The 20,462-nt window shown below is 45.1% G+C and overlaps 1 protein-coding gene across 7 annotated transcripts in view; it reads right to left on the bottom strand.

The window, feature by feature from the left end:
- Nmnat3 (nicotinamide nucleotide adenylyltransferase 3) overlaps positions 1 to 20,462 on the bottom strand; it is a 111,485-nt gene that overhangs the window by 42,002 nt on the left and 49,021 nt on the right. For 4 of the 7 annotated variants that reach the window (XM_076917967.1, XM_076917968.1, XM_034484637.2 and 1 more), the window contains one exon: positions 15,780 to 15,925. The exons of 1 other annotated variant lie outside the window; for it this stretch is intronic. In XM_076917967.1, the coding sequence (XP_076774082.1) occupies positions 15,780 to 15,925 (146 nt within the window). Of the gene's footprint in view, positions 1 to 15,779; positions 15,926 to 20,284; positions 20,424 to 20,462 lie in introns of those variants that run through there. 2 more of the 7 variants (XM_076917970.1, XM_076917969.1) reach the window with 2 other exon arrangements.

Below are 20,462 nucleotides of genomic sequence, written 5' to 3'. Positions count from 1 at the left end.
CTGAGTAGCCCTCCTCAGCAGGCTTCCAAGGTGCCCCTTTGTCCCTTACTGATGAATGGCACTTAGAAGCCAGGAAGCCTAGCTGCACTCACTGCTATTGAAGTCTTGTTGTTTCTAGACTTAGGTTGTGTTCTCGTTCTCTCTCTCTCTCTCTCTCTCTCTCTCTCTCTCTCTCTCTCTCTCTCTCTCTCCCTCTCTCCCTCTCTCCCTCCCTCCTTCTCCCTTCCTTCCTCCCTTCTTCTCCCTCTCCCCCCCCCAGTTTCCCTCTCCCTCCCTCCCTCTCCTTCTCTTCCCCCCTTGCTCCCTCTGTCGCCCTCCACCCCCGTGTGTGTGTGTGTGTGTGTGTGTGTGTGTGTGTGTGTGTGTGTAGCTAGATTGGCTCGCTAGTGAACTCCACAGGTGGGACCCTCCTGTATCTGCCTCTTCAGCACTGGTATCACTGTATTACTGGTATATAATTACTGTACTTCACTTTTTATTAGGTCCTAGGGATTAAAGTCAGGTCCTCATGTTTGTGTGCCAAGAACTTTACCAACTGAGTTGTCTCACCAGTTACACATTACATATACATATATGTATAAACATTTCCCTGTTCCAGCCTCCACCCTGCCCCTCTTCCATTTCTTTGAGCACATGTCGAAAAGACCCAGAGCCAACCCACAGGCATTTCTATTAGGCCCATCTAGGATAGTTTAAGAAACCATATATATCCGATATCTATCCTTACTGTACATATTTGTATATTACTGTACATATATTTGTATTCCTATCTATCCACCATAACACAAGTTCCCCACCTCTCTATGACTATTCATCATGTGTCTGTGCATGTGTGTGTGTAGGGTTGTTGAACTATGTGTTCATATTGAAACCTCGAATTCCAAGTCAGCACTGGAGTCCATGACAGGCTCCGTTCCTTTACTGGAGTGCCTTTCTTCAATAGTTCTAAACCTGGCTCTCATCCATAGTCATGTACCTTCTTTCATGACCCTAGTATTTGCATACAGACATTGCAAAGCTGCCCAGCCACTCCCTGCAGGGAGCTGAATGAACCTGCACACAGCAGTCTTGAGCCTTGCAGGAGCCATCCTGGTGCTGTTCTCAAGCAGCCAAGGCTAGGCTCTTCCTTCCTCTTCTTCTGGGCAGCTGTATGTTCATCTGTAACACACTGAGGCTCAGTTGCTACCGTTGGCATTTCATCTTGAGTTCTCCCAAGGCATCCTGGGAGATGTTAACTATGTGTTTAGCCTTTCTGGCGTGTGATTCCGTATTGTGACAGTCAGCTGTGAACACAGCACACAGAGTGGAGTCCCTGCTCATCAGTCCTAGCTCCATCCTCCCCACTCCCTCCGTCCATCCCCCAACCAGCCAATCTCATTAGTTTATAAAATCTATTCTTAAATGATTTTGTCCTTTACAATTTATTTTCCCTATAATTATCAGTAACTCATAAATTTCCCCAAGGTCTAACTCTGTCCCGACAACCTCATCTTTAGGAATATTTATACAGAAACATCTATTCGGTTCGTTTTAATTAATGCCCTTTGTGCTGTTGGGAATTCTGCCTCCCCGACTGTCTGCTCTGATGTTCCCGGGGTTTTGCTGAATGCTCTTTGCATGGGTTGTTGTGATGGTCTGCTTAGCAAAGATGCCAAATGCTGGCCCCTGACTCTGAGTGATGGTCACTTCCTATTTGGAAGGCAGAGATGGCTACGAGTCCTGGCACTTCAAGCCCAGAGCTCTCTCCTTAGGGATCTTGGCCTGATGGACTGTTACAGAAGCTGCTCTGGTTCTGCATTTTTGATACTTGGGTTTTGCTAAACACTTACAAGCCTCAGTTCCCTTATCTGCAAAACAAGATCATTAACATTTAACCTCTGAAAGATACTGGCAGAGAATGACAGGAAGACACTCAATGTGGTCTTACTGTTTCTTGTGTATTCCTTGTTAAACCTTTTGACATGATTATAGACTTGCATGTTTTAAAGAACAGAGTGATCTCATGTACCCTTCACAGTTACTCTCAATGGTAACAGTCCACAGCGTTAGACTACAAAATTGTGTCAGGATCTCGAGACTGACACAATCCAGTGACCTTCCTTAGACATCTTCTGTTTTACATACGCTCATTCAAGGGCATGTGCATAGCAGATGTGAGTGTGGGATAGTTTTGCTGAGATTATTTCATTATGGTTTCCCTGTAACCACCTATAAAGACATGAACACTTCTGTTACTGCAAGGACAAGACCCTAGTCTTGTGTTGCTTGGTAATTACAATGCCCACTCCCCTGTCTCCAGGCCCTGCCCCTCATCCCCAGCAGCCATTAATCTGTTTGTATACACTTTTGTCACTTCAGGAGTGTTATATAAGTGGATTCATATAACATGTGACCTTTTAGGAATGGCATTTTCGACTCAGTCCTATTCCCTGGAGATTCAACCAAGGTGCTGGGTGAGTAGTTCATCTTTACAGTGCAGAATTCTGTGCTGTGGAGATAGCCACTGCTTGAAGGGCAGCTGGGTGCTTTTTGGGGTTTGGCTGCATGAGCAGAGCTGTAATGACCATTTGTGTACCAGGATTTTATGTGAACATCTTTCCATTCCTCTTGAAAAAAATGCCCCAAAGTACAACTGCTGGCTCATGTGGCAGCTCCATGTTTATTCCATAAGAAGCTGTCAGACACTCTCTCCTGAGTGTTGGGCCATGTTACTGTCCTGCCATGGTTCGGAAGGCTCCAGATTCCCTGCATTCCCTCCTGACATCTGCTGATGCCAAGAGTTTGCATTTTAGCTATTTCAGAAGGTGTGTAGTGATGTTGTTTGTGGTGCTAAGGTTGCATTTTCTCACTGGCAAATGCTAGCTATCTCTCCACACACTATTTACCGGCTGCATATGTTCCACAGTGAAATGTCTCACTATGTCTTTGCTCCTTTCCTGGATGGGCTAACTGCTTTGATGATTGAGTTTGGAGTGTTCTTCATCTATTCCAGAAACTAGTGTCTTGCTGCACGTGGCTCACAATAACTCTTTTTCGGGGATAAGCAAGTAAACTGTTATGTCTTAGTTTTGTATGTGTTTGGGAGAAAGAAGGAGATAATGAAAGGGCAGGAGAAGGGACTGAGGGTATCTTAGTTAATGAATAATGGGGTCCCCATTTTTTATAGCACTGGACAGAAAAGGTCATATGCAGGGGTCTGTGAGGAGCTGAGGGCAGGGAACACACACCCAGTGCAGTGCTGTTCGTAGTCCAGCCTGGAGCGGCAGAGTCTGATGCTATGCCTGCCACAGAAACTGCCTCATGGATGCATTTAGGATTTGATTCCCTTAAGCCACCTCTCAAGGCAGAAACAGAAGGACAAGAAAAATGCTGGTGTATTATTAAATCAGAAAAACATCTCCTTCTGAAAGAATATAACACATGCAACCTCAAGTCCTTGAAGCCTCAGGGAAAAAATTATCTTGATTCAAAACAATTGCTGGAGTAATTCAACATTCTTAAACCCATCTTCTCTAGAAAATTCTTTTAAATTAGAAATGCGAAGATGAAGTCTTTTTTTTTTTCCCCTTCCTCTTCAGACCAAGCTGGAACGCTGCCCATGAATATATATTAAAATCACTCTGTTTGATTAATACATGTCCGTGTGAGTCCAAGATTAAAGTAACATGCTGAGCTTAGACAGTATTTACTTATGCTCTCACGGTATCTCCAAAAACCCAGAAGACCCAGAACTGGGGCTGTCAGTGGCTTAAATGGAATTATTATAGCTTAATTTCCCCCTTATCTCAGATTGTACTGCACTGCCTTATCATGATGCATTTAACTCTCTCCATATGCACTGTGCACTAGAGAATTAAAATGAAAACCACAGGGCATGCAAAGGAGTTGTACATCATATTGGACTCCGATCAGACATTCTTACTTAACGTGGAAGACTGGGAGTGTAAATGATGTTATAATAAATATGCCTCCGTTTAAAATGCAAGTCACTGTGAGGAAAAACTAGGAGCCATAAAATACCTTTCCCCTCCTCAAGGTTGTCCAAAGGGGAACAAAAAGGACAAGCCTTTGGGCTGGGTTGTTATCTTTACGATGCAATTTAATCTGGGATGCCACCAGGCACATGGGGCAAGATCGTTAGGAAATAACATCATAAAATATCAAGAAAGGACTAAGAGAAAACAGGAGATACTATTCTGTGGCTTCTCTCTCTTCCATGCATAGATATGAGAAGATTATGCTAACCCTTCTGGTCATGGCTGGCCCTGAGCTGGGGCTTAGACGCAATGCAAAAGAGGTCAGATATGCACTGAATATATAGCGTGAGCCTCTCATTGAAGCCTTAAAATAAATAACCCTGTACGGTTCAGAGATGCTATCCCCATGTGACAACCGAGGAAATGGACTCTGGCTGGAGTAAACTGCTCAGGGTCACGTGGCTGCTGAATGGATGTGACACCAAGGCCGACTGCAGCTAGTGGCCTTTATGTGACCAATGGTCACAGAGAGGGGTACAATATCTGCCCTGGATCCCACCACCACCACATTTTGTCCTGTGAATTTGGACATCTAAGAGAAATCAGAAAGCTCTTGGGAGCTAGAGACAATCAAGCTGAGCTCTGCTAGGCAGCAATCCAGAGCTGAAAGGGACATCTTTTCTAAAGGCTGAGGAGTCCTGTGTCATGGCAGAGATCCCATCCAGTGGCTAAAAGGCTATCCCTGAGTCCCCTCACCTAATGCCCATCCTTATTTGGCACTATGGATTCCAAAATTAGCCTGTGATCACTTCCTGTTCTCCTTAGTTGACTTAGACTCTGCCCTATCCCTGTCTGTCCCTGGAATTCCACATCTGCTGTTGCCTCTGCAGCATGAAGGGGGCATGAAAAGAACACTGGCCTTGGGGACAGAGAGCTGACGGCAGGCCTCAGTGTCCCACATATTAGCTATGGTAAGTGTTAACTTCTTTATGCCTTAGTTTCCCTATTGTAGAGTCAGGGGTAGTAATCTGACCTGAGCATCTTTGTACGCATACTCTTCCTCATCATTACCCATGGGACGACATCCTGGGCAATCCTGTTATCTGTCTTATGATCTGGTCTCAGTCTCCTCTGTGGTCCATTTGATTCAAACACTCCTGAGACACAGAAGCAGCTCTGTACGCTTTGTAAGATGCAGCTGTGCTCAGAGCATCATCTGGGGAACCTCTACCTCCTTCTCCACAGTCACTTCTAAGGGTCTGTACTCCTCCATCTGGACTAGTTACCTCTGCCTCAGTCCTCCCACACTCCCTTCCATCCTCATGGTATTTCCTTAGGGATCCTGCCATAATCTACAAAACCATGGCTACGTATTGGCCTTAGACTCTGGCATGGTTCTCTTTACCCCTAATCTATTTCCAAGTCTGCACAGAAGAGCTACTTTGGAGCCCCACTTCCTTGTTGCTAAAAGTCCCTCCTCAACATCTGGAGACCTGAGACCTCCTTCACATCTGGACCTCCACAGCTTCAGCCCTTCCTGAGTCACTATTAACCACTGGCAAGCCTGTGCTGCCTCTAGAGGCTCAACCTGTCCTGTCCTTAGCTCTCACCAGCCATCTACTCTGTCTTTACTTTTGACCTTCCTGGGATCCTAAGATCAGTCCTTCGAAGGAAACTCCCGGCAAGACTGGAACACAATGTCCTACTCCCCCACCCTCATCCCCACCCCCACTCTCCCACCCCTCATTAGCATACTTCTGCCCTTGCCCAACTGTTACCCTCTTTTCTCTGAAGTTGCCCCAGAACAGCCACCTGGGAAAGCCCCTCCCAGGGCAGCTGAGAAAAGTCTTCAGTTGGGACTTGCCCCACTGACCCAGAGTGCATTAGAGATACCAGTTCACATGGTTTCACACAGCACACCCAATATCCTCCCTTCTTTGCAGGCCTCACTTTCGGGACTGAGCGGCCCACCGTGGATGATAGTGCAGTAGCCCCTCTTTCCTGCTCCAAGCACCACTTTCCAAAATCTAGCTCAGCCCTGCTCATCCACTCCAGGTTCTCCAGAGCTGCAGTGCTATCTCCTGGTGTAGACAGGGACCTTCCTAGAGAGAGGCTAAAAGCAGACAGCTAATGCTGGGCTTGGAGGGCAGAGGGGCTAGAGCGGCCGGGTTCTCAGTGGCAGGGCTTGTGCTGCAGACTTTTCTCATCAGGGCAGATTAGGAAATGAAAGCTCAGGCCAGCTCTCCAACCTTCCTCTGTTTGGCCTTAGCCTCCAAAGTCCCCAAGCAGTAACACCAGTTGGGGACCAAGCTCTCAAATAAATACATGAGTCGATGAGGGGCCATTTATAGTCAAACCATGACAACTACTAGTTACAAACACTGTCTCTGACCGGCTTCCTGGCATCCTCTGTTCATGAAGGCTCACAAGTCCAACAGAGAGAAAAAGAGATGAGCAGCTGATTCTCCTCTCACAGACCTAAGAGCCACATTGTCTCTGCTGCAGGGTCTTCACACATGTAACTTCCAGCCTGAAACTGTCCTTGCACCTCTAGGCCCCAGCCAACCTTGCTTCTAACAAACTAAATAATGCCTTCTGGTTCTAGTCCAGCTTAGTCACTTATAACCTTAGAAACACCCTCCCCGGATTCTCTGTGTATGCCAAATCACCACACAGTTCACAGTAATAGCTATTAGAATGTCCTCTTAGTGGCATATGTCATGCTAATAATTTTTACTTCTAGGAGATTTAATTTCTGTTTGTTCCTACCATGAGGGACATGTCTGCCCCTCTGTTCTTCAATCCAGCATAGTACCTAGTGCAGTCAGCCAGTAAAGGGTTTGTTAGGTGAATGGAGGAAGCACGGCGTGGTGGTTATGAGCAGAGAGGGAAAATGGCTCTACCCCTGACTAAATGTGTGACTTCAGTCAAGATATTACATCTCCCTGAGCTTTTGCCCAAGCTTCCCCATCTAGAAAGTCAGTACCATCACTTCATAGGTGTTTTCAAGAGTGAATGGGTTTGCTCAGGGCACCTAGGACTACCGGAGTGTAGTAAGTCATTATACAAATGTAGTTAAAGACAACAACTGAGCAGGTGCTAACTCACTGCCACAGGAATGTCTTAATTAAGCTGACAAGATTTGATGCTAAAAAGGAAATACAAGCGGACTGTTGTTGAAGCAAAGGCCAATGGCTAAACATATTGATCAGAAAACACTAACCCATCTAAATAGCAGAAAACAACATTTAAATTTAATTCTGCCTCCATTTGTAAGTTTGTGACTGCATGTTGGGAAACAACCACTTACCACTGGGAATACATCCAACATCTTCAGAGAAATGCAGGCTCGAATTCTTAATAGATTCAGTGAATGCTTTAGGTATGTCTGAAGCTATTGCCTAGCCATGTGTTTGGCTGAATAATTTCTTTGGAAACCAGAAAACGAGAATAACAAAACCCAAATAAACTTTTAAGAACCACTGACATCCACTATGCAAATTCATCCACGAAACCTTTGAGACAGTCTCTGCGGAGCCTCAGAGCACACATTGCAAAGCTAGCATGTGCCCGTGACTAAAGGCACAGGAAATCCATGGGCACTTCTCAGTCTTCTGGCCCATGACTTATTCCCTAATAGCGTTCCAGGTTAAGGAGCTCGAAGGCTGGGTGTGCACTGATGCACTGACAGGGGACTCTGGCGGGGGGCGGGGGGGGATTGGTCATTCAAATCCACCAGTGTTTCCATTTCTATCCATTGTACACACAGCCCATCATCAGGGGATGTGTTATCATAGAGCCAGTGGGCAGATACTTCTGACATATCACAGTGCATCTGTCCATTTTCAAGGTTCTGTTCAGGAAAAAGAAAAGAGGAAGAAATAGGTAAAGGAAGATGGGTTCCAACTGGCAGAAGGGTTATTAGCAGTGGAAGGGGAATAGGTTTAAAATAAAAATGGCAGAGAGCTACAGCAGGAGAGAACAGTGTCTACTTAAAGGTAGTGAACAAAGGGTGTCGGGCTGTTTAATTCAATTTCTATGTATGCAGAACCACATAGAACCTTGAGTTAGTTTTGGTGAATACACCAACAAAAGGGAGATTTTGTTTATATTATGAAAAAGGAAGAAGTCAGCTCGGGGGGGGGGGGCAGATTTTCACTCAGCCTTAAGGGCAATCTGTTTTGGATGGAGAGAAAATGTGCCATTTAAATGCTTGTTCCTGGAGAGTGGGGGTTGGGTCAGGCTTGGGGTGCACATCTGTGCACACAGCTGTGGGAGGTGAAGCAGGCATGGGGACTCTGGGTAGTTAGAGAAGATGCCTGACTGTTTGGGGAAGGGAAATTTCTAGAGCACCATCCCATAATGGCAACACAGAATTCTCTATGCCTATGCCTCCCACATCAGTCAGCTGCATTTCCCATGTGTAGGGATGTGATTCTCCCATGTCCGGGTTTCATCCATCTTGAGCCTCCCCTACTCCAACCAACTGAAGCCCTACGCAAAGTCTTCTATCTGGATTCCATCCTCTTGCCATTTAGAGTGCATACCACTGTCTGGCAGCAGGTGCAGTTTTGCAACTCTGTTTGCAGCATATGCTTGGTCTGGAGAAGAGGGAGTGTCTATGAGATGCTGAAAACAATGCACAGAATCCCAGGGCACTGTGCACTTGCAAAAATGGCCAGTTGCTCTTCAAAGAAGGACTGAGGATGAAGGCAAGGCAGAGGTTAATGTAGCATTGGATCCAGACCCTTTTATCTACCAAGAGACAGAAATCAAACCTAATATGTACAGGGAATACAGCCATAAGACCAACTGTCTATACATTTGGTGGTCATTTGGGACCTTTGGGGATAGCAGAGCTCTCTGAAACCTCACCAGGCCATGCATAGTCTTCCCACAAGGCAGAAGAACCTGCAGGAACACAGCAGGTAGATACTTGCAGTCTCCAGGGGTTTAGATGGAGCTGACTGTGAAGTGGCCCATTCCATACAGGAGAACAAGCCCTGCCCTGAGAGCCTCACAACATAGCATCCTTAAAGCCAGAGGCCTTTCTGATGAGTCATGGTAGGCAGGAAAGGTACTCAGTGGCCAGGTCTTATGGTCAGACAGATGTTTACAGATGTTTATGGCACCCTTCAAATAGTGGAACCTGGGTAGAAGCCAGAATATCCCACATTCCCTTTTAAGGTATGCAGGGAATGTTGGGCTATGGCTGTTTACAATGCTTTTATTTTATGTAAGTAATAGCTCTTTTTGAGAAAAACAATTCTTTCATAACCTCTACTAGCCACGTGGGTTTAAATTTCTCCACAAGTACCACCTTACAGTTGATTTGTTTGAATCAGGATTCGAACTAGGTCCATACACAATATATCATTTATGTTTTTTGAGTCTCTGTGGAATTATACAGTTTCCTACTCCACTTTCTTGTTATTTATTTGTTAAAAAAACTGGGCCATTGGTCCTAAAGAACTTATGGAATTTTATATAGAACTGAGCCAACTCTGTGGAGTCAATTTTTTTAAAGTTTACTCTCTCTCTCTCTCTCTCTCTCTCTCTCTCTCTCTCTCTGTGTGTGTGTGTGCGCGCGTGTGTGTGTGTGTGTGCGTGTGTGTGTGTGCATGCCTGACTTTACACAGGTGCTATGGATCTGAATTGAGGTCCTATTGTTACACACAAACACCCTACTTCCTGAGCTACTTCTAGCCCCCAATTTGATAGCAGATGCACACGCACACATATATATCCCTGAACACAGGAACATGTTTCTACTTATGTCTTACCTTAGGCCACTCCCCCTGCCTCCAGATCCTACTGTACTTGCTATCACTGTAAACTAACTTGTATTTTCTAGAATGTTCTAGAGATGGAATGTAAAATCTGCTCCTTTGGAGCTGACTTCATTCACTCAGCACAACTGTTTTTGAGACTCATCTTTGTTATTGGTTTGATCTGTTTCTGGTTGCGTACACTCCAATCTGCTCCTGTATTCACAAGCTGGCTTGCTTAATAGCTGAAGCTGCTCTGAGCACGCATGCACAGATTTGGGCACATGGACATAGTAAGTACACATTTAACTTCTAAGAAACTGCAACGCCACTAAAAGCAGCCATTTCCCCATTTATATTCCTCCTCATGGGGGAGGGGGAGATGCTCCTACCCAGTCCTCACAGGTGCGGTAGTGTCACTGTGCTCTTAACTGCACAGCCTCCGAGCATCTTTTTGTGTGATAATTTGCCACCCACCTATCTTTTGGGTAAAGGTCCCTATTGTTTATTTAATCTCTGAATCTAGAGGTCCCTATACATTCTGGATCCCAGTCTTATCAAATCTGAATTCTGTAGATCTCCTCTGGCTTGCGATTTGTCCTCTGTCTCTTAACTTCATCTTTCAGGAGCATCTGTCAGGTTTGATTAACCCCAACTGACCACTGTCTTTCATTATGAATCATGCTTTGGGTGTTTTATGTAAGAAATCTTTACCCCAAGTCGCAAAGATGGTTTCCTAAGCTTGCTTCTGGGAATTCTGTGGGTATGGGCTTTTATATTAAGGCTTATGATCTATTTGGAGTAGAGTACATCATGTTCTATGAATTAAATGCATTTTATATATGGATACCCAGTTATTTTAATACCATTTATGGGAAAAAAAACCTACCCTTGTCTACCATGTTGTCTTTTGTGCTTTCACAAGATCAGCTGTCTGTATAACGGGGTCAGCTCTTGGCCCCCTCAGTTCCATCGATCTGTTTATCTGCAGCAGCTCGGTACTGTCACACGTGCGGCAGCTTGACAATTATCTCTAAAGACAGATAATGACAATCTTCTAGAACTGTGTTTCTCTCTGTTGTGTCACTCTCCTGGCAATTCTATTTCTATATAAGTATTACAATCAGTTTATTGCTACTGAAAACCTATTGCAATTAGGATAAATCGATAGGAAATTTTGGAGAGCTTTCTCCTGAGAAAGATGGTAGAGGGGTATGGGGCATAGGCTGAGCATATTATGTGATTTGTATGTAAATGTCTTTATAAAAACTTATTAATAAAGCCAACAAAGATAGATTTTAACATAATGAGTCTTCCAACTCATGGACAAAGTTATATATAGTTTATATATGTATAATCCTAGTTAAGGTTTCTATTGCTGTGAAGAGACACCATGACCAAGGCAACTCTTACAAACAAAAGCATGTAATTGGGACTGACTTACAGTTTCAGAGGTTTAGCCCTTTATTGTCGTGGAGGGAAACATGGTGGTTTGCAGGCAGATGTGGTGCCAGAGAAGAAGCTGAGAGTTCTACATCTGGATCAGCAGGCAGAGAACGTAACATCTTAGGCCTGGCTTGAGCTTCTGAGCCTTCAAAGCCACCACCAGTGACACACTTTCTTCAGTAATGCCACACCTACTCCAACAAGGCCACAGCCCCTAATTGAGCCAGTCCCTCTGGGCCTATGGGGCCCATTTTCATTCAAACTACCACATATATAATATATACTACACATGATTAAAAATAAAAGTAAAGGGCTCTGACCTGACATTATGAAACAAAGAACCCCCAAAGATGCCATTGAGTTCATTCCCTGTTGGCATCTACTGCTGGGCATGCAGCCTACTCTTAAGTGTAGTCTGTTTCCCTAGTGAGACTTCCTTGGAGAAAACCAGCTTTTCAGTTACGAGTGGTTATCAATTGGAGGCAGCTTGGGTTAGGGATGGGGGCATGTGTCTACTTCTTTTAGCTCTAGGATCCCATGTGGTGCAGATCTGTGGAGGCCCTGTGCACGCTGCCTCAGTCTCTGTGAGTCCACATCCATCCTATAGATTAAAAGGCCTTGTTTCTCTGGTGTCCTCCATCCCCTCTGACTCTTACATTTTTTCCACATCCTCTTCTGCACGATTCCCTGAGCCATGAGGGGTGGGATTTGATGGAGACATTTAGAGCTGAGTCTTACAAGGTCTTTCACTCTCTGCATATTGTCTGGCCCTGGGTCTCAGTATTTGGAACTGAGGTTAAAATTGTAATTATGGAAAGACTTTCTTATCCCCAGTAATATTCTTTTCTCTGAAATGTCTGTCCTCGGATATGACAGCAACTCAAGCTTTTCTTTAATTAGTGTTCGTGTGGGATAATTTTCAATTCCTTTCCCCTGAACATATCTATATTTTTTACATGTAAGATGTGGTTTTTACACATAATCCTTTCTTATTTGCAATTTTGCTCTCCAGCATTTCAGTTACCCATGGTCAACTAGTCTATGAAAATATTAAATGAAAGTCTCCAGAAAGAGCTCACACATCTTAAATAACTTTTATTACAGCGTACTGTTATAGAGTCATTCCATTTTACTGGCTACTGCTGTTAACATCTTCCTTTGCCTAATGCATAAATTCAACTCCACTATAAGTATGCAGGAAGAAATGCAGCGCCTCAAGTCTGATGGGGTCTTCGGCTTTTGGCATCCACTGGGGGGTTCTTTAGAATCCATCTCCCTGCAGATGAGGGGGCAGCTCAACTGTAGAGAGCTACGCCTTGCTTATTTTACTGGATGTGATAATCCGAAGCTTATCAGATGCTACCAGTCTATATCTAAGGTGATTACAGATAGCATCAGGTTTTGGTGTCTCCTCTTATTTATTTTCTGTCCATCCCACCTGTTTCTGTCCCCGCTCTCTTCTTTTGAATTAACTGAGTATATCCCAGCGCCATATGATTCCCTCTGTACACTTATTAGCTACAGTTGCCTGCTCTGGTGTTTTGGGGCTTAGGACAGAGACGATGGCTCAAGCTACAAAGTGCTTGTCTTCAAGCATGAGGACCCGAGTTTAATCCTCAGACCCCATACAAGACAACTGGGCATGTGTCTTAGTTAGGGTTCTATTGCTGTGAAGAGACACCATAGCCATGGCAACTCTTATAAAGGAAAACATTTAAGTGGGGCTGGCTTACAGTTCTAGAGGATTAGTCCATTATTGCCATGGTGAGAATCATGGCGGCATGCAGACAGGCATGGTGCTGGAGAAGGAGCTGGGAGTTCTACCTCTTGATCCCCACACAGCAGGAGACTGTGTATCACAGTGGGAGTAGCCTCCACAATTACATATTTCCTCCAACAAGGCCACACCTCCTAATAATACCACCACTCCCTATGGGCCAAGCATTCAAACACATGGGTCTATGGGAGCCATGCCGACTCAAACTGCATAGTTTTATGTGGACTTGTAATCATAGCACCAGTGTAGCAAAGACAGGTAAAACCCTGGGGCTCACCAGCCAGTCAGTATAGCCAGGCTGCTTGCCACATTCCAGGTCAGTGACTCAGTCTGTCTCAAAAAGGTGGGGGAAAGCATCTGAGGAACACCACCCAAGGTTGTCCCTTTACCTTCACAGATGCATGCATGTGCATCTGTACACACAAGAACATGTGTGTGCATGCGTGTATGTGCGCATACACACACACACACACATTCTGGGGTGTAAACGCTTATCTTTAACATATCACAGTCTATCTTGAATAAACATGAATTGGTTCACAGGAAGAATACTTGCATTTTGCCCCTCCAAACCAGCGAATTAATGCTGTCCTGAGGTTACTTCTGCAGGCTAGGACCCCACAATATTGAATTTTCACTTAACCTGTCAACCTCCTTTTAAAGACATTTAAATGTTGAAAGCTTCCATCTTTGTCATGTGTCCCCTGTGCTCACTCTCTGCAGTCCCTCAGGGAAACCCCCATTTCTAGCTGTCACTCTCCTATCCAGGGGGATTTAGGAGCGTGGCTTTTGAAGTGCAGGTTTGCTGGTGGTGAGTCCTCCCAGCTTCTGTGTCTCTGCAAATATCCTTACTTTGGTTTGATCTTTGAAGGGTATTTCTGCTGGATATGGAGTTGGCTACAGAACTCTGGACTGAAGGGCCGTTGTTTCTCTTCTTTAAGGAAATCATTTTACTGAATTCTAGTAAATTCAGTAACAGGGCATCAGTTGTCATCCTTAGTTTTCTTCTTTCGTGGCTGCTTTTAAGATTTTTGTCTTCCTCCTGGTTTTGAGAAATCTGAGGATCACACCCCTTGGGTTGTTTCCCTGCTGCCTGTTATGTTAAGCTTGGCTTTTCTGGGCTCCTTGGATCTATGGGCTGTTTCCATCAAATCTGGACACATTTCAGCCTTGACTTCTGCAAACACTTTTCCTCCTCTCTTTGTGATTTTTCCTTTTGAGATTCCAGCGGCAGGTATGTAACACTCCTTGAAGTTATTACACAGACCATGGTTACTCCTGTTTTAGAATTATTTCTCTCCCTCTCTCTGTATTTTCTTTTGGTTGGTCCCTTCTGTATCTGCCCTTCCCCTTGTCTTTTCTGTGATGTTTGGTGGTACCATACTAATGTCATATATACTACATATATGCATATATACATATATAATATCAGCAGGCATATTTTCACCTCACACATTTCTCTCCAACCCTAGAAGTTTGGTTTGGGCCTTTTAAATGTTTCCTATGCTTTTATTTAAATCCTGAGCATATGGCACATAACCATTGATTACCATCATCTCTGTTAATTCTAACATCTGCTTTAGCTGGTTCTGGTTTAGTTTCAATGAGTGATTTATCTGCTTCTCTGATTATGGATGTTGGTTCTATACTTTTTGGGAACAGAATACCAAACTTCTCTTTCATGGTTGGTGGGATCACTACCAGAACACAAAGGTCGGTTTCCTCCCTAACCTGCTAGCACTGGGCTTTGCCAGTCTTTAACTCTTGCCAGCCTCGTAGGTGGAGACTACTAAGCCCTGCAGCTGATGCTTACTAGGACAGTAACAGCTAACAGCTAACAGCTAACAGCCCAGTGACAGGTGCTGGCAATCCTGTGGCTCTGCTGCAGCTAGAGTTGCTGCCTCCACGATGCACGTAACCTGGCCATGTTCTAGTGTTTTTATTTGCATCTGCATTGTTTCCTAGTGATCTGGCGTATCTATCCTCAAGTTTATTGAACATTTATAGTTTTTTGGTATATTACCTATTAATGTCCAATGAGCAATTTTAACTGCATTGCTTATATTTCAAAAAATTCCCTTATAAAAACCATTTATTTACTATAAATAGACATTCAGATCATTTGTTCAGTAATAAAAGTATGTTTCGTAAACAAAGTCATGTTCTATAAAAATAAGCCAACATTCGTGTATGATTTCTGTGAGTGATTGACATGTTGCTCAAATACATTTTTAATATTAAAAATAAATAGGAATTGATTCTGGTATAAAAATTCCTCTAAAGGCAAAAATTTTGGCCAATACAGTAATACAAAACACATTTATGAAAACATGACGCAGACATAAAATATATTTATGAATACATAAAACAGTTTGTTACAGGGAAAATCCTATTCTTCAGACAGAGAAATGTCAATTCCCATTATTGAACATTTGTTTACTTGCTGCAGGCAGCAGGGCATTTCAAAGGCATGTGTTACTTATTCCCTGCTGTGTGGCTAAATGCAGGGAGCATCTAAGAGACCCTGGGCAGGACAGCTTCTCTAAACTATCCCTTCCCCATGACTTCACTCACAGTCATAGACAACTTTAGGTGAGCAAGGAAGAGGGACTCTGAGACATATCCACTCTGTGTCAAGGGATGGACTTGCAAATGCCATACAGCTAAGGGGCATGAGCCAGGTTGGAGGAGATGCATCCTACAACTTAAGGGGAGAATGACTTGACCAAGCAGCCTTACTCACGGTAACAATGACACCATCAAACAAAGCCCCAACCCATTGGGTCTGCAGCACTTGAGTCTCTGACTGACCTGTTTGATGTAGGTGGTCCCTGGCCACCTCAAACAAGCGCAGGTGCATATTCGTGATGGGGTTGAAGGAACCACAGGCCAGAAGCACCACAGGAATTCGGTTCTTCATGCCGTCACGCACATCCACACCCGAAGTGGCCACCCTGCTTTTATAGGGACAAAAACTCATGTCAGGAAGTTAGCATGGAGACAACTGTCTAAATGAGAGTCTATGCCACACATGGCCATGACCCATCACTACAAGATATACCAAGAAGGCAATGACAGCAATGTTCATGGAGAGCTCGCCATAGCCCAGGGTCTGTGTCTAGTGCTACAAACCACACTGCAACATGAACCTTTCCTTCAAACCCTTCTGTCAGGATCCAATGCATACTGTGTGGCTCAGAGACTTCAGAAGCTCCTGGGCCAGGTCTGGAATCTAGGCACCCCAAACTAAGATTCTGTATTTGCACTTCCTGACTTCCTCCCTGGGCTGTCTTTCATCACCTCAGGATGAAAAATCCAAAGGAGTCTGTATGACTGCCACTATGTCATCTGTGAGAGATTTCAGGGTGGCACTTTTGAAAATTTTTGTATTTTGAAATAATTTTAGACTTATAAAACAGTTACAAAGCCCTTCTGTATAAATAATTACGACATATTCTTTGCCTATATTGCCCCAATAGTAAAATTTTTGCCACACATTTGAACATTCATTCTCCTCTGCATACACAAACCTCCACAAGTAAGTTTTCCCCCTAAAGTGTTTGTGAGGAGCTTGTAGACATGCTAACACGTCAGCATGATTTCACCCACTACACTTTACCTGGGACCAAAGGACTCTGAAAGGCCCAACCCGGCCTCTAGCCTCCCTACTCTGTGACTAGCAGCACTGAGGTGTGGTTAAAGGAGAGAAGAATCATCCTGGCTGTGGTCTAGCTGCTGGCGGCTCTCTTGACTCTGGCTATGCTGCCCTGGGGGAAGTAGGGGAGCATCTCTCAAGGCAGACCTGGTGTTGACTCCATGTTGGACCTCTCAGGGTCTGTGAGACCAAAGACAAACTAAAGCTCCTTGCCAAGCCTCAGTTTCTCCCTTCCTCAACCATAAGGAAGAGGAGAAATACTAGCCAGGGACCTGTGGCAGGCAGCTTTTAGAGGGTTCCCAATTTTTTTGTTCCTGGTTGTTGTTTGTAATCCTTCCCCCTTGAGTATGGGCTGGAGCAAGTAGCTTACTTCTAACAGAATTCAGCTAACGGGTGGGATGCCAACTCTGAGATAATGTTACAAAAGGACTCCAGCCTCCTTCTTGTTCACCTCTCTTCCTTTCTTGTTTGCTCTCAGATGAAGCCAACTGCATGTTGAGAGCTTCTCAGAGGGGCTGACTGGGCCAGGGACTGAGGGAGAGCTATGATCACCAACAGCACAAGAAACAGTGTCAGTAACAACTATGTATGTGCGTGGGCAGGTGATCCTGGGTTCTATAAGAAAGTGTTAAGAGACAGTTTCCTGGATCCAACCATCTCAGGAACAAGTTCCATCTTGTTGGCAAGGTCAAAACTGAGTTCATGTTCCCAGACACGGGACCCAACTCCTATCCTTCAGATGTTTCGTGTTTGTCTGTTACCCTGTAAAGGATGTACAGAGGGAAGATGCTGTTATCCCATTATCTAAACTAAGACACACAAATCATAAATGTGCTGCCTATCTTGACTTAATTGACTATGTGCAGCCTGCCCAGTCCCTTTCTCCCTTATCATCCTAAAGTCTAGGTCAGAGTCTGGAGGGAGCCTGGCTGCAAAAGCTGACTCAAGGACCCTGAAACCAGGTGACCCGGATAAGGTTCAGTCACCAACTTTAACTTCCTTGGTTAAGCCCTTGTGGCAAAATGTGATTGGTCAATGCATTCCCTCTTGCTTTGTGTCTCCATCCTATAAAGATGCTGTACAATCTCCTGAGATGACTACCTTCTTGAGTGCTCGGAAATAAAGCTTTCTTTTTTTTTTTTATGGTTTTCTTTTTTTTTTTTTAATTTATTTACATTTCATATGTTATCTGCTTTCCCTATTCCTCCCACCCAGAAACCCCCTATACCATCCCCCTTCCTCCTGCTTCTATGAGGATGTGCCCCCACCCACTCACCCACCCACTCCCATCTCCCCACCCTCGAATTCTCCCACACTGGGACATCCAGCCTTCTTGAGACCAAGGACTTTCTCTCCCACCTATGCCCAACAAGGCCATCCTCCCAGACTTATAAGGCTGGAGCCATGGGTCCCTCCCTATGTGCTCCCAGACTGGTGGTTTAGACCCTGGGAGTTCTGATTGGTTGGTATTGTTGCTGTCCCCATGGAGCCACAAACCCTTTCAGCTCCTTCAGTCTTTTCTCTAACTCCTCCATTGGGAACCCCATGATCCCTTCAACGGTTAGCTGTGAGCATCCGCCTCTGTATATGTCAGGTTCTGGCAGACCTCTAAGGAGACAGCTATATCAGGCTCCTGTCAGCATGCACTTCCTGGCACCCACATCAGTGTCTACCTTTGGTGACTGCACAAGGGATGGACACCCAGGTGGAACAGTCTCCAGATGACCTAAGCTTCTGTGTCTTAAGTGAGTTTTCTCTGCTTCCACCCCGAACTCAACAAAAGCAGGCTGAGCAAGCCATGAGAACAAGCCAGTAAGCAGCACCCCTCCATGGCCTCTGCATCAGCTCCTGCCTCCAGGTTCCTGCCCTGTGTGAGTTCCTGTCTTGATTTCCTTTGATACTGAACAGCAATATGGAAGTGCAAGCCAAATACCCCTTTCCTCCCTAACTTGCTTTGGTCATGGTGTTTCATCACAACAACAGTGACCCTAATTAAGATACTCTGAGTCAAAAGATGTGGTCTGCTGTATCTGCACATCTGACCCATAGACACTGTGGGACTACAAAGCCATGATAATAAATAAATGAATAAATGTATTACACATTGTTTGAAGCTGCTACATTTTGGGGTTAATCAATAGCACCTGAGGCTTGTGTGTAGCCTAGGCCTGCTGTCCACATTTCCTGGCCTGTACCCAAGCACTGCCTACCAGCTGCTTTTTTAAATCTTAGCAACCGTGAACTTTGTGTCACTGGTTTTTGTCAGCTCCCCATTACACCTTCCTTTAAAGTTCCCAGATTAAAGCTATTTCTGTCCCCCCCACCCCCAGGCAGAACAGCCCCCAGCACACCTGTTAGTATTCAGCACCCAGGACTTCTTCCCCGTTTGTTTACTGACTACCTCCCGGGGAGCTAGAGGCACACTTGACTCCAAGTCATGGAGGGCTAACCTTGGTGCCTGACACAAACAGAGGGTGTTTGGTTTCTTTCAGGGCAGAAAACCTAGAAGAAGCATGTATCAGGTGACGGTGCTGGATCTAGGGCTCCATGAGGACCTGCAGACAATTCTCCTGGCTTTTCCCTCATGGTTCCAAGATTGCTGTTACAGCCACTGCCATGACCTCAGGTAGAGGTGACCTAAAGGAACAAGGGCTAGGATGGCTGTTCCTCTTACTCAGAACACAGCCCCTTTTTTCCTGTAATTTCCTTGTAGATGTTTGCCTCCGTGTTCTTGGTGAGAAGTAGGTCTTATACCCCTCTAGCCGTGAGGGAGGCTGGAGAGGTGTGCAGTTGGCCTCAGGACCTTTCCAGTAGGAATTGCCAAGGGAGAGGGGTTGGAGTGGGGGTGAGCTAATCCACAGGGGATCCAGCTGCCCAGCCTCTGAGAGGGCTGAAAGCTAAGATGGCTTTTTCTGCTTGGAGCTTGCTCAGCTGGTTTGGGATATACCTGTAAGTAATTCACATGCCACATTGCAGAAGAGGAAGATGAGGATGAGGAAGAGGAGGAGGATGAGGAAGAGGAGGAGGAAGAATCAGAGGAGCAGCAGCAGCAGGAGTAGGAGCAGTTCAGTGTGCTTCCTGCTTCCCAGATGGTATGCCCTATGAGAACAGGAACAGCCTTTCATCCATGGACCTCAGCTCCAAGCAGTCTGACAGCAATAGGGCTTGTTGGGTGGGCGTTGAAGAGAGTTCTGCCAGCTAGCCAGGGGACCTGCCTCTGGCCATGAGAAGACCTTCTGTGCTCTGAAATGCTGGAAAGATGTTCCTGTTGTATTCTGAGCTAAGTGTGAGGATGCAGCCTCAGAGCCCAGATGTAGCACAGCTGGCTCTCCAAGCTTCCTTTAAGCAGCAGGAATACCCCCTACTGTGTGCAAAGAACCACTGGCTACAGGCTGTGGCTGGCTTCTTCCCAGGGGAGAGGGGTGGTTTAATGAGGTTTTCTTTCTTTCTGTTTCTTTATTTCTTTTTTTTTTTTCAAAGTGGACCAGCCATCCACAAGTGATTAGTGTGTCTGGAAAGGATGGCTGCTGTTTTTCACAGCCATCTTGAAGCCTTTCTTTCAGTATCTTACTTCATTTCGACAAAACATAAATATTTAGAGCCACCAAAATGTAACCACACATCTCAGGTAACCTGGGGTTTCTCAAAGGTAAATTATTACATTTGCTTGAAAGGCGGCACCAGTGGTGGAAGAGTGTCACGCTGAGAAGAACAAATGGCCTTTACAACGGGCCTCTCTTCTTTCCTTGTCACATGTACTGAGCTGCATCTCGTTCCAACTCTGCTCTGCCAGGTCTTGGTGGCCAGCCGCACTCGACCCTGGCTGCCCTGTGGGCTCA

Source organism: Arvicanthis niloticus, chromosome 21 (genome assembly GCF_011762505.2).
Source record: "Arvicanthis niloticus isolate mArvNil1 chromosome 21, mArvNil1.pat.X, whole genome shotgun sequence".
In the NCBI taxonomy this organism is placed as follows: domain Eukaryota; kingdom Metazoa; phylum Chordata; class Mammalia; order Rodentia; family Muridae; genus Arvicanthis; species Arvicanthis niloticus.
This window is presented reverse-complemented; position numbering and strand designations above follow the sequence as displayed.